The sequence below is a fragment of the Neltuma alba genome, unplaced genomic scaffold (assembly GCF_004799145.2).
Source record: "Neltuma alba isolate B1F8T4 unplaced genomic scaffold, ASM479914v2 tig00008092_pilon, whole genome shotgun sequence".
NCBI lineage: Eukaryota > Viridiplantae > Streptophyta > Magnoliopsida > Fabales > Fabaceae > Neltuma > Neltuma alba.
The window spans coordinates 1-13,186 of NW_021634945.1; the positions used below are offsets into that span (position 1 = coordinate 1).

Genomic DNA, 13,186 nt, shown 5'->3' on the forward strand with positions numbered 1-13,186 from the left:
ATTTCTGGAAAAGCTTAGTAACATGACCATTGAGCCCAACAATTTGATGAACCTTAATCATGAAATGGTTCCTGGTTCGTGCAAAAAAGGGGTGACAGAGCTGGAATCCCTTATTTTTATACCAACACCTGCTTATTCTTGGGTCAACAGAGAAGTATCATTATGATCAGATGAAAAATAACAACACTAAAAATCCTAAACGTTTGCAGGAGGTGCACCACGAAATGCAGAGGAGGCAACTTAGAATTTCCACATATTCAACAACAACACAAAAAGATGCCTCAAGAAGAAATTTAAAAAGAAAAATTGCTCAGCATCATGGGGGAATGCGCAAGAAAAACAGATTCTCTATATCAGTTAATTCAAGGCCTAAATTTGGAAATTAAACCTGAACCAAGCCAAATTCTAATCAACCATCAATCTCCAAGCCCAAACCACCAAAAATAGGCTGGATACCTAGCCATTGGAGCCTCTAGACAAGAATAGAATCTTCCTAAAGGAGCTAAGTATGAGGAAAGAGAAAATGCAGTGCAACTTCAGTAGTACAAGTATGCAAATCTTCAGCGTTATCAGAAACCATGCACCATAGCATAATTTTCCACTCTGTAGTATGTTTTTTTTCCCTTAAACTGTGTCGAAAGGATTACAAACCTCAAAATCAAAAAACCCACCTGCAGTGAGGAAATAGTTTCAGCTGCTTTATTTCTATCAGATATAGCATCATTAAGTTGAGCTTCCAAACTCTCCATACTCTGATGAAAACCAACACCAAATTGAAGCAAAAGCACAAACAAAATGTGAAATGACAGCACACAATATGACATAGAAGTTCAACCATGAAGGAACATAGGAACAAGAATTGAGAAACCTAATGCACATGTACCTTCTGATGTTTAGCTGAAAGCTCAGCCAGTGCAGCTTGCTTCTTTTCATCAGCTGCCTGAAGCAAACCTCTCATATCTTCTATCATCTGAATTCTCATTTGTTTTTTATTTTTACACATCCAGAGAACAGAATTGTATTCATATTAATCGATATAATTCCAAACTGATATCACAACAATTCAATAAGTTGTGCAAATTGTTTGAACCTTTGTATTCAGTGCAGATAAAGTATAATATAGAAAAGAAATTACAATATCACAACATTTGGCAAAAAAAATTGAATAAGTGGTGCAAATTGTTTGAACCTTTGGATAGGTGAAAAGGCAACAAAGTCACTCAAAATCCATTAATACAGAAGTTGGGAAAGCTCCCAATATATTTTTTGGTGAAATTTCCTAACCAAAAAGATCAAAGCAAAGCAATAAGATCATTAAAGCAGTTGTAACTTTGTCAGAAGATGTAATATCATCATCAGGTTCAAATGAGACAATCAGGATTGGGAAAAGGACGAGCACAGAATTAGTCATATATCTCTTGAACTAGATAAAACAAAAGTGAGCGCATCAGTTTTCTAGAATCTGCATACATACACCTACTCCAACCAATAACTAAGAATGTAATTCTCATCAAAATCAAGGAAGTATAAACAAGTAAACAACTTTCTTGTTGACTTTCCACCCCAAATTTCATAAAATATATCATCATTTTATATTTAATCAAATAATTAATGTTCATTAACATAGAGTAGTACGTTTGATGTTAAAGTAGAAAGATGGAAGAAAAATATGTGCATTGTGCACGCTTGAAATTCAACTGTTGATTCCATGTAATACTCATTCACTAATGATTATCCAGCAGTGTAAGATTGAATATGCTTTACACGGGACCAGTGGACCTTGAACTATATATGAATGGATATCCTGTATAAATAGTTTTGTTGAAAAGTTAGCTTATGCTACACATCCATAGCTATGCAATCAATCTTTCCTAGCTGATTACACTAACCCTCAGTCCACCAGAACACCGTAAAGAAGGGGGTAGAAATTTGGTTCGCACAAAAATGGAGACCTAAATCAAATAAAGGTTTTAACCAGTTAAGTATAAATAGGATTTTCATACCTGTTCCTTTTCTGCAAGTGACTGTTGCAATGCTTCAAGGGCACTCTCCTTTGGTTGCAATGAACGCCTCAAATCCTCAATGGTATCACGAAGTCTGGATGACACAGATTTTTACATTTATAATATTATAAGGTATATACTACTAATTTTACTTTCTGGAACCTCCACTCAACACCTCCCACCTTGAGATGTCAAAATAAATAAAATAACGAGAAAAATATGGAGAGAACAAATTCTCCCATTTCAGAATTAAAACAAAAGGTTAATCTGGTCATGAAAGCATCAATACATGCAGGAACAAGAAAGGGGATAAAGGACGGGAAGTTGTTGTAATCTGATCCCTGCAATGCAAATAACTGCAAAATAAGGTATTGCCTAAGATAAAATGTCATACTGCACAAAGTCATCCCAAGTGTAAAGTGCATGGGAACGCAGTTTCTACCACTGCACACCTAGAGATTAATGAGAATCTAAAAAGTTCATATCCTCATCAATCAGCAAAATGAAGAGCAACATAGTGGTCATACTTGTTATTTGCACTTCTTAGTTGCTGTCTGTCCCCATCCATGGCCTTCAATGCCTCATTTGCTTGCTGCCTTGTGCGCTCTATCTCTTGCTGCAATGATGATTGCTGGGATGATGCTTGCTCAGCCTTTTCATTCACCTCACGCAATTGGACCTCAAGATCATCTTTTTCCTAAGTACAATGTTTCCCGACCAACAATTTGACTCAGATTCTACATTAATATGAAAGAAATTTTCAAGAAAATTCTTCTGTTGATGCACCGAGCTAGCAAAGATATGCTTATTTAAAGATGAATTTTAAGAGAATAGCACGGGAATTATGATTGGAAGGGATCATTGTTTGAAGGCACTACATTTTCGATATAAAAATTCAGTAAAAAAATAGTAAGGAAAAACACAAAATAACAAATTCAGAAATCAGAAAAGAAAAATAGCAAGGATTCACCTTCTGAACCTCCTGAATCCGCTGCTTTGCTCGTTTGTGAAGCCTGTTAAACTTTGTATCAAGTTCAGTATACTTTTCTTCACGCTCTTTTATTTCTTGATCCAGCTTCTTTTCAGCTAGAAAACGAAGGTGTATGATGCATTTATACAATCATCAATATATTTATAGAAGATGTAGGAATCTATATTATTCACAAGTCATGAACAGTAACTTTGTGAAAATGCACAAGGCCTTCTTTAGTTAAAACTAATAGAGCTAAATCACTCCAGAGAGGTATTTTCATTTTTCCTATATGACAGCAGCAACCACAAAGCATCTTTTTCCATATCTATTTGATTCTAAAATACGAAACTTCAGGGAGGGAAAGTCAAGTTTGTTCATTTATATAATAAAATGTATTCCAACGTTCTAGTGATGCATCATTTTGCAAGTTTATCAATAATCCTTAATAAAATCGTAAACAAATACAATTATAAAATTACACTATTACTTACCAAGCTGATTTAAACTTATTGTGTTGAGGATTAAATTTTCTAACTCTTCTCATTAAACTAAGCATGCTTAATATTTTGATTGAGCTTATTTATTTAATAAATGAACCAAGCACAAACAAAATTTTGATGAGCTAAATCCAAAATTTCACAAACAACTCAGTTCATTTACACACTGCCAAACATGTAGCCATACAAATAGTAGAATTATATTTAATGAAAGTCAAATTTTACTCGAGTATCAGACCTTCAGCAAGCTTTTCAGACAGCTCTTGAGCTTTTGCATCCGTGTCTGAGTATGCCAATTGAAGATGCTTTAGAGCCTCTTCAGCTGCACCTCTCGTATGCTTTTCATCTGTAAGTTCTTTATTTAATGCTTGTATCCTTCCCTGCAATTCTTCAATGACATCAGATTTAACTTCTTCTGGGCCACTAACTTTTTCCCCCACACTATAGTCACTATGTACACTGTTGAGACTGTTAAAGCCCTCAAACTGAGACTTTAAAATATCATTCTGAAATCTAAGTTCAAAAGCCAATTGTAGAAGCTGATCATCAGGATCAACTTGAAAATGGTTGTCATCAGATAAGCCATTTTGTAAAACAAGATTTCCATAGCTTCCATAATTGTGCTGATTCCTGTCTGAGAACTGCTCCTCAGGTTTAGAAGGATCTCCTTCACGACTTTCCATAATTCCACCAATATCACCTTTACTTGTTGCCACTGCCTCCTAGTTTCCACAGCTTTCCTACCTAACCTGCACTTGGACAACCATGAACCTACCGTTACAAATTCATAATCCCAGCATATTCGCCTGTTGAATATTTAAAGAATATGGAAGAAACCGCATAGCAACCAGGAAAACTAATGCAACCAACTATCTTCATGAATAACATGTCATGAAGCTACCTCATAACTGCAGATTTTGAGTTATCAGTGGCTATTGATTAGAAGCCAACTAGCACTCTTACTCTACTACTACTTGATCCGGCACAAAGCGAGTTTTGATATGCAAATACAATTTTGTCTCGATTAAAAAATCCCTTGAACACCATTTTTCGTCGTCAACCTTTAACACCAAAACTGAAGATTAAATCATCCCCAGTATTGCAGTTTTTGATAATTTGTAATTTTGAATTGTTCCGCAGACATATGTAGTAATAACCCCTAAAACCGACTCGAGTTTTTCATCACAAAAAAATTATGAGCTACATAATCAACCATTGTCTCTGATATTACGGAAAACAGCGCTCAGTTTCAAGAAAAAACTAATAATCAGCGCACTATTATATTGTCTTCTCGCATGCATGCTGAAGTTATAAAATTGTAAATCAAATATAGCCCAGTAAGAATATCAATTAGGAGGCACATTGAAGAACAGAGACATCACAACTCACAGTACCTGGTAATTCTGCAGCCAAGGTGTGGGGAAGCTGAGCTACGAAACCGAGTGTTAATCAATTATGCACTACCAAGTCGATTCAAACGGGAGATGCTGTTACAGGGAGAGTGAATCGTGGAGAAATGGGGGAGGTCAGGTGAGATCGCCGGTGAAGGGCTGGATCTAACAGACTAAAACCACAGCTCAAGCGCGAGAAATAAAAAGAGAAACGCTGCCGTCTCCAAGAGTGCATCAGTGTTTGCGCATTTCATCCGAGCATGCGTCTGGATTTGGACTTCTGGACTGTGATCCCCGCGCTTCTGTATCTGTTAATCGTGCTTTGGACATAATCCGGCCATTCCGGTAGTTATTTTCGCGTTTGGATCGTCCGAGGGACAGGAATGATGAAGTGCGCCGAAGTGCGGCGATCCCAGCCGTTGGATATGTTACTTTTTACAGGAAACTGTTTATTCCAGGTTTAATTTAATGAAAAAGTAATTTTGTGTATGGATTTTATAAAAGAAATCATCTTATATTTAGTTGCAATTATAAAAAAAAATATTTATATTCATTGGTTTTCGGATTTTATTTAAATTAATATTTAGTTATTTTTATAAACATTCTTTTTCATATATTTGATCATTTTCAAGAGTTACCTAAAGTAGATTTTCAGAATAACTAGAAATATTTTTTGCATTTTAATTATTTTTAAAAAATTATAAATTTTTTCATAAATAATGTTCTCATTAAAAACAAGGAAAAATCCAAAAAAAAAAACCTCTAAAATTTTAAAATCTCAAATCAAGAATGACTACAATAATATATTGTTATTTGTTTTTCAAATGTTATCTATTATTATTAGAATGTAATAAATAAGACTGATTTATAATTTTAAAATTCAAAGATATTTTTTTGGGATTCTCTCTAAAAACAAACTCATTGTATCATTCAAAAATTCTAAATAATATGACTCAATTAAACTTTATAATACTTTCGACCCTTAGTATAAGAGCTAGTATAAAATAAGAAGCAACAATCCATCTCTAAATTCTAAGAAAAGAAATCGACAAGTCCAATATAATATATATTCTCTCAAATATAAAAACTAAATAACTAATTCATAAAAATTTTAAAAATAATTGAATTAGTTACTTGTTAAAAAAAAAAAAAAAGAGTTACTTTTCTTGAAGCATTCCTTTTAATAATTTACACTAAAAATTACTTGATTAAAAACTCCGTCATTACATGCCATCTATGGGGTATCACATTCAAATTCAACAGAAAATGTCCACACAAGACTTGCTTTCAAAATGACTGAACGGCTTTATTGGATTGGTGAACTTGATATCTTTCCTCGGATCATCGGAGAGGAAAAGAGGCGGATAAGTCTCCACTACGGATATTAGTTCTGTTGGTGCAAGGACTTTGGCATCTTAACAAACATAATTTACATTATACTCCTTCTAGTTCTAAACATAAGACCTATTTTATAGTGTAAAATTACACTACAAAATAGGTCTTGTATTTAGGACCAAAGGTGACATTGCCAATTGACATTAGGAATCTTTGTTATGATTTGAAACTAATGTCCTCCCTTCCAAGGCAATAAGCTGGCACTTGAATCGGCAAATGAGATCTATGCTACCAAACCACTCAGGTACTAACGTCATTTCTACCTGAATCCTGAGCTCCTGAAAATTTTTGATCCATTCAAATCAAATCATCAAGGGCTGGGCAGATAATGATTTGGACAACGGAAAAGAATCACCGAGAATATTATGAGTGGATCGGGTTATAAGCCAAGAATTCAAGTTTCCGAGTCCTAGTAAACTTTCTGAATCCAAAAGGGAAGGCGGTGAAGATAGCTAACCAGTAGACTTTCCATCTCTGGAGTTAGCAGCTATTAGGGGTGCACATGGGCAGGGCTGGACAGGGCAGAACCCTTGCCCGATGCCCAGCCCGAAACATGAACGGGCTGCATTTTGCAGCCCGCTGCCCGGCCCTGCCCATAGAAGCCCTAACCATTTTGGGCTGGGCATGGACGGGCTGGGCAGGGCGGGCTTTGCTGTCCAAATGGTGATGACCTACCGATATCACATGTAAAAAAACTTTCATCCATACCTGAAAATTACATTTCATAATTTTATATTTTTACACATTAAAATTATCCAAAAATAATTCAAAACAAGTCTTAGGAAATATCCAAATAAATAATATTCATAATCTATTTAGAACAAAACAACTCTCAAGATTGTAATTAAAGTCTTGAAATTCAAACGGTTTGCATTAATCTCCAGAAAGTTGAGAAAAGAATAAAACATCTGAAAAAAATTGAAGAGGGGTTGAAGCACATTGAGATATTCCATTGGGAGCCAGGGATGGCGATGTAATAGAAACTTGATTATCCATTTAAGTGGCAAAAATTAAATGTTACCTAAAGGATTGCAAAAAGATATTAAAACTGAAGCAATAGGCTAACAGGAATAACATAGACCATATAAAAATGGGGTGAAAATAATTGTAAAAAGAAAAATAAAAAATCTTATAATCTCATAATAATTTAATATAACGACTTTTAATATGTAAATACTTATTATGCGATACAATGCAGTTAGCAGTCCATACAACTAAAAGACTTCTTTCTATCATATGACTTGTTCATAAAAAATTAATACAAAATAACTAAATATAAATTAAATAGAAAACATGTAATTCAGATAATTAAACCCCAATTTTCTTTCCATGCTCCTACCCCAATCTTGTTTTCTATCTTGCATAAATATTCAAAATTGTTTATTTATACAAATATGTAATGTATGAACTCCATTCTCTAACAAAGAAAGTTGTTAATGACATAGAGGGGAAGATTGGCTTATAAATAGCCAACACTACAACAACAACAAACAATAGGATATGCACAATAAAGCTCATGAAGAACAAGTTAAAAACAAGATACTACTGCTTCTTTAGAAGAATTAGATCCCCTAAAATAGAAAACTAATAGACATGGAATAATAATAAGTTAAATTGCAAAGACGAGGGAGATAACTTTTTTTTAGGTAAAAAAATGTAATATATTAATATTATTTTATAAATTATAATATATATAATCTGGGCAGGGCCAAATGGGCAGGGCAGCATGTCCTGCCCGATGCCCAGCCCTGCCCATGAAATGCCCAGCCCAAAGATGCCCATTCTTTTTCGGGCTGGGCTGGGCAATTTTTCTTCGGGCTCGGGCGGGCTCTGCGGGCATTTGGGCTTCATGCACACCCCTAGCAGCTATGTGCTCGAAATAATCTTTTGTGGCATCTGCACAATTACAACAACAAAATGACGTGAGAGATATAAAGAACACACGTACAAAGAAAATTAATTATCCATCAACTCCTCTCGTAAAAGCTACCTTGAGAACACAAAACATTGTTAGAGCACCAGAGGAGGATACTCAAATTTACTACCGACAAGTGTTCTATATAGTTTAGAGAGGATTCTAGTTTACCATATGTCTGATAAAATTAGAACTTAGTTTTTAAATCTATTGGACCTTTTGGTCCAAGCAGCTCACTGATGAGATGAGGTGAATTTCTCAAAGTAAAAGCTTGCTGATATAGAACCAACACGAGAAAGGGGAAAAATATAATAAAAGAGGAGAGGGAGAAAATTTCATTCAATTGCTTTATGCCTTTTGGAGGGGAGGGAAACTTCATTCTTCATTCCCCTCCCCTTCGAGAGTTTTTTTTTTTTTTAAATCCAAACAAGGGCTTCCCTTCACCTTGTTTAACCAAATAAGGGAATCCCTCCCCTCTAAATCTCTCCAACCAAATACACTGTAAAAGAAACTAGCAACCGAGAGTACTCAAATTTAAGCCTTAATTGATGGCTAAATTTTTTATGGACAAAAAGCTACTCATGCCACTGACCCATGTTACTCCAAAGGCACTCTTCCTACTAGACACCAGTATTTGCTCGTTGAAAAAAAAATCGACCTCAAAGGTTTGAAGTGTGGGAAAAATAAAAAAGGTCCAATTTGAAACAGTGCCATTATGGAAAAAATGATAACAAAAGCATAATTCACAATCATTATGGTTCATGGATGCTAAATGGGCAATCTAGGGGATTCTACTATTAGACTGATCTAGGGATGGTGCTGCTCATGGTATGGTTACTTTCTAGTCTCTGGTGTTCTCGGGTGATGAAACTAGCATAAACAACGATGTTTGCCAGTTTTCAGCGACTCAACAACTCTGAGAACCCTAAGACAACAGTAGCATGGATTGGAGTTAAGCTTTGACACCCCTTGACGCAGAAACAATATGGAAGAGGGAATGAAATAAAGGGAAATAGATAGAAATGAGGAGAAGAGAGGGAGTAAGAAAACTAATATATAATCCCATGACTAGGCCCTCTGGAAACTCTACAACCAAGGAAGGAATAATGATGAAGAACATCCCTAATTTAAGCCTTAATTGATTGCTTAATTCTTGATTTACGAATTGTTAACCACAACCATATTACTCCCAATATTCATTTTCCATTCCACTCATTCATTCAAAGGTAACTTACCATGTTTCATGCTTAAAGATGGGTCATGCTCATGTAGATATCCAATGGCATTTGCTGGTATTCCTGCCACCATGCTTCCAAAAAAGGGAATCAAATTGAAAACACTTCTTATTACCAAACAATTCAGACAGAAGCCAATAGCCGCAAGCTTGCAAGTACCAAACATCATTTTAAAAGGAATTAATTTATACCTATGGGGAGGGACCTCTTTTAACACAAGAGAGCCTGCAGCTACCATTGCACCTTTACCAATTCTTATGTTCCCAAGTATAGTTGCACAAGCTCCAATTAGTGCACCATCACCAATTTTGGGGTGACGATCACCTATTTCCTTCCCTGAACCTCCCAAAGTAACACCCTATAAAATAGAATGTCATAAAGTGAGCATAATGAATATCTTGTGTTATAGAACCATTTCTATCGATGAAACCAAATTCCAAATACTTTTCTAGCTCTTAAGAAACTCATCTTTTCCTCTTCTATCAGCACAAGAAATCTTGACATATTTCAAGAGATTGGGTCAACGCTAATTTACTAAAGATAATTGACGTCTGCATAAAAACTAGCTGAAATTATTCTTAAACTAAAGAAGCACTCACATGCATCAATGAAACTCTGTTTCCAACGATTGCAGTTTCACCAATAACCATGCCTGTCCCATGATCTAATAGAATTCCCTCCCCAATTTTTGCAGCTATATAGAAAACCAGAAAAAGGTAAATAGCGACAATAACAATATACAAAGTGTTTTAATATCTTGAATAAAGAGATGCAAGCACCCTTCAACACATAACTCGAGTAATCAGCAGTCTAACTAAATAAAAAATGGAGGAAATCCATTCATTTATATCACTAAGGGAACAAAACTCTATTTCATAACATCTCTCTTTTGTTTACAAAAAAAGGCTGGTACTTTGCAATCACAACATGATTCTGTTTTCCCCAAGATTCGGTTAAAATTCAGTGCAAAGATTCCAGCAAGATATATTATTCTCCCAAAACATTGAAGGAATCTCATTAGGTTACATGGTTTTAGGTCATCAAGTATGTCCCCGCAAAAATGAAATCAGCCTACCAGGATGTATGTCTACTCCGAAAACCTGCAGCCAAAATATGGCATCCTGGATCAGAGACAGAAATATGAAACAACCTTATACATGTTGTGCTAGTTTCAGTGAAATAGAAAACCACCTCACTGGCACGACTTTGCAAAGCTGAGGCCAAGACTTGGCGTCCCTCGCCCCACAATGCATGGGCTACTCGATGAACTTGCAGAGCATGGTAGCCCTGTTAGAGCATAACATAAAAGGTCAAGAGTGAGTCCCGAGAATAAGCAGGAAATGGTTCTTCATTTTACCAAAAACAATAAAAAAAGAAAGAAAGGAAGAAAGAAAGAAAATCAATATTTGTCTCATGAAACAAATTTGCAGCTTTGTTAGTTGCACCTTGTAAATGTATATACTCTGACTTGAAATCAATAATTACACAGTAAAACCATACATATCTATATACTGATGATAACTATCAAAAGCAGAAAGATTTACCTTCATATATAAAAGTGCAGAGCAATATGATAAACAAGCAGGATCCCGGTCTTTAAATGCCTGTAGAAGGATTGGAACCACACGTGAATCGAATTTGATTGAGATAAAGTCCACATTTATGTGTAGGCAAACCTCAGAAAAGTGACACAAAAATACCTGCACATCCAGGCGAATTGATCTTTGGATGCCTTTATCATGCATCATCACATCACAAAATATATCTGTCAACTGAGTTGCCAAAAGAGTAGGATTTTGGAGACGATTGGCAACAACGAAGGCTAAGGCTTGCTCCAAGCAATCATGAGATAAAACACTGGCATACAAAAAGCTACTTAAAATTGGCTCCTTTTCTGCCTGCACAATATATATGCTAATAAGCATGCATAAAGACAAAGATACTCCGAGGCTCACCAAACATGCCAAACGAAGCATCCACCTATACATATTTGATCAAAACAAATGCATACAGGGAATTTATGAACATTCCAATATTTCAAATAAACAATGTATAAGGATTACAATCGACCGGTCTTCCTCCCCAAAAAAAAGAAAAATACTCGAGATGGTGCCTACTCCCAAGTATATATATAGGACAATATACGTGACAAAATAGACGTTTAACATATTTCGAACAACTCGTACTGCGTGAGTTGCTCTAGATTAGAAGTACATTACAAGTGCTTAGAGGACTAGAAGTAATTCGTATGCTTATCAACTTGTCGTACCAGGAGTTCTAGATTGAACGCCACTAAAATCGCGCCCTCTTATGCGGGTGATTCCTTCGAGCGTTAAGACGTTACGCAACATTTTTTTTTTTTGTTTTCCCCCGATGAGATGCAAGGTAAAATCTTAAAACCAAATGGAATTACGTAGTGAAACGTCCAAGAAAATCCTCCGATTCCAAAGCTACTTTTCAGTGGAACAGATGAATAGGAAAATGCAACCAACAAATAGGAGTGAAGCAGAAGAAGAGGCAAGCACAAATGCCCAGTTTTAGCGCACCTCCAGCTTAGCTTCTTGTCTGACGGCGTCCCAAATCGGGTCAGCCCCACCTGAGTCATCAAATGAAGAGGCCAGAACAGAGTCAGAATCCGGGTTGGGAGTCCCCATAGCATATACGGGAAAGACTCTCTCCAACCGATAAGCCGAAGACAAGAAGCGGAAGTTGTTGGGTTCGTCAGTTTTGTTTTGGAGCTCTCGGGCACCGAGAGGCAGAGGCCCTGCTAACATGGAGGGGAGAGAAACCCAGCTGTCGTCGCTCATACAAGCCATGCAAGCAGACGGGGAGAAAGATGAAAGGAACGGTCACGTAGAAGAAGTTGAGGTGGGGGAATTGTCGGTGGTGAGAAGGAGGAAGAAGGAGAAAGGAAGAAGAGAAGTGGTGGTGTGGGGCGGAGCAAGTGGCGCGGTGCTGCGTTTGCAGCCGTTTGAGAGAAAGAGAGAATAACAGGGAGAGATAAAAAGGCAAGACTGTCCATGAACAAAGAAAATATCACTACTTAACTAATTTAAATAGGTTAAAAAATAAATTAAATTAGATATTTATAATAAATAAGTATTATCTTTTCTAAAATATTCTTACTAATCAAGTAATTAATTAGAACTATTATTATTAAAAAGATTATACTACCTCCGGTCCTTAATATAAGATCTTGTTTGACTTTTATTTTGATCCTAAATATAAAACCCCAACCCATTTTGTCTCTCATATTTATGTATTTTTTTCCAAAATAGTCCTCCTAATAATAGTAGTTATAACCAATACACTTAATTAGCAATGATATTTTAGGAAAGACAACACATACTTATTACAAATAACTAACTTAACTTATTTTCTTAATCTTCTCAAATTAGTCAACTAGCTCTTATAATTAGAATCGAAGATAGTATTGAAAAAATATGAATAAATATAAAAAAACAAAATAATTAGATTGAGTTTTTATATTTAGGTTCAAAATAAAAATTAAATGAGTCTTTGTATTAAATATAGGAGTGAGTAATAAAAGTGTCACTATGAATGGTTCAGGGTCCTTCCGGGTGACGCTGAGGCTGCGCCTGGGCATCCACTTTTTAGATGTTAAATGTTGAGTCGGGGGACGAAACATGACAAAATCTGAAGCGGCATAATATAATATCATCATCGTAAATATATCGTTTAGTTGTGGGAGTATTATTTATTGTTTTGAACGATGAAATACCCTTTAGTTGGGAACTGGAATGTTTACTCTGACGA

At 35.6% G+C, this 13,186-nt stretch overlaps 2 protein-coding genes across 2 annotated transcripts; both read right to left on the reverse strand.

Annotated features, from left to right (window-relative positions):
- Positions 1-671: 671 nt before the first annotated feature.
- LOC114753719 (protein GRIP) lies at positions 672-5,147 on the reverse strand (the record flags this gene model as incomplete). Its single annotated transcript, XM_028942431.1, has 7 exons — positions 4,868-5,147; positions 3,712-4,222; positions 2,974-3,089; positions 2,531-2,700; positions 2,004-2,097; positions 884-970; positions 672-752 (listed from the first exon to the last, which is right to left on the reverse strand). Coding segments are annotated over exons 2-7 (993 nt in total), but the record flags the coding sequence as incomplete, so codon positions are not given.
- A 2,122-nt stretch (positions 5,148-7,269) lies between these two features.
- LOC114753720 (serine acetyltransferase 2) lies at positions 7,270-12,345 on the reverse strand. The gene is made up of 10 exons (XM_028942432.1): positions 11,956-12,345; positions 11,110-11,307; positions 10,954-11,013; positions 10,601-10,696; positions 10,485-10,509; positions 10,009-10,103; positions 9,601-9,767; positions 9,410-9,483; positions 8,117-8,155; positions 7,270-7,280 (listed from the first exon to the last, which is right to left on the reverse strand). The coding sequence occupies exons 1-10, from the start codon at positions 12,223-12,225 to the stop codon at positions 7,270-7,272; spliced, it is 1,035 nt and encodes a 344-aa protein (XP_028798265.1). The 5' UTR covers positions 12,226-12,345.
- Between the last annotated feature and the right edge of the window lie 841 nt (positions 12,346-13,186).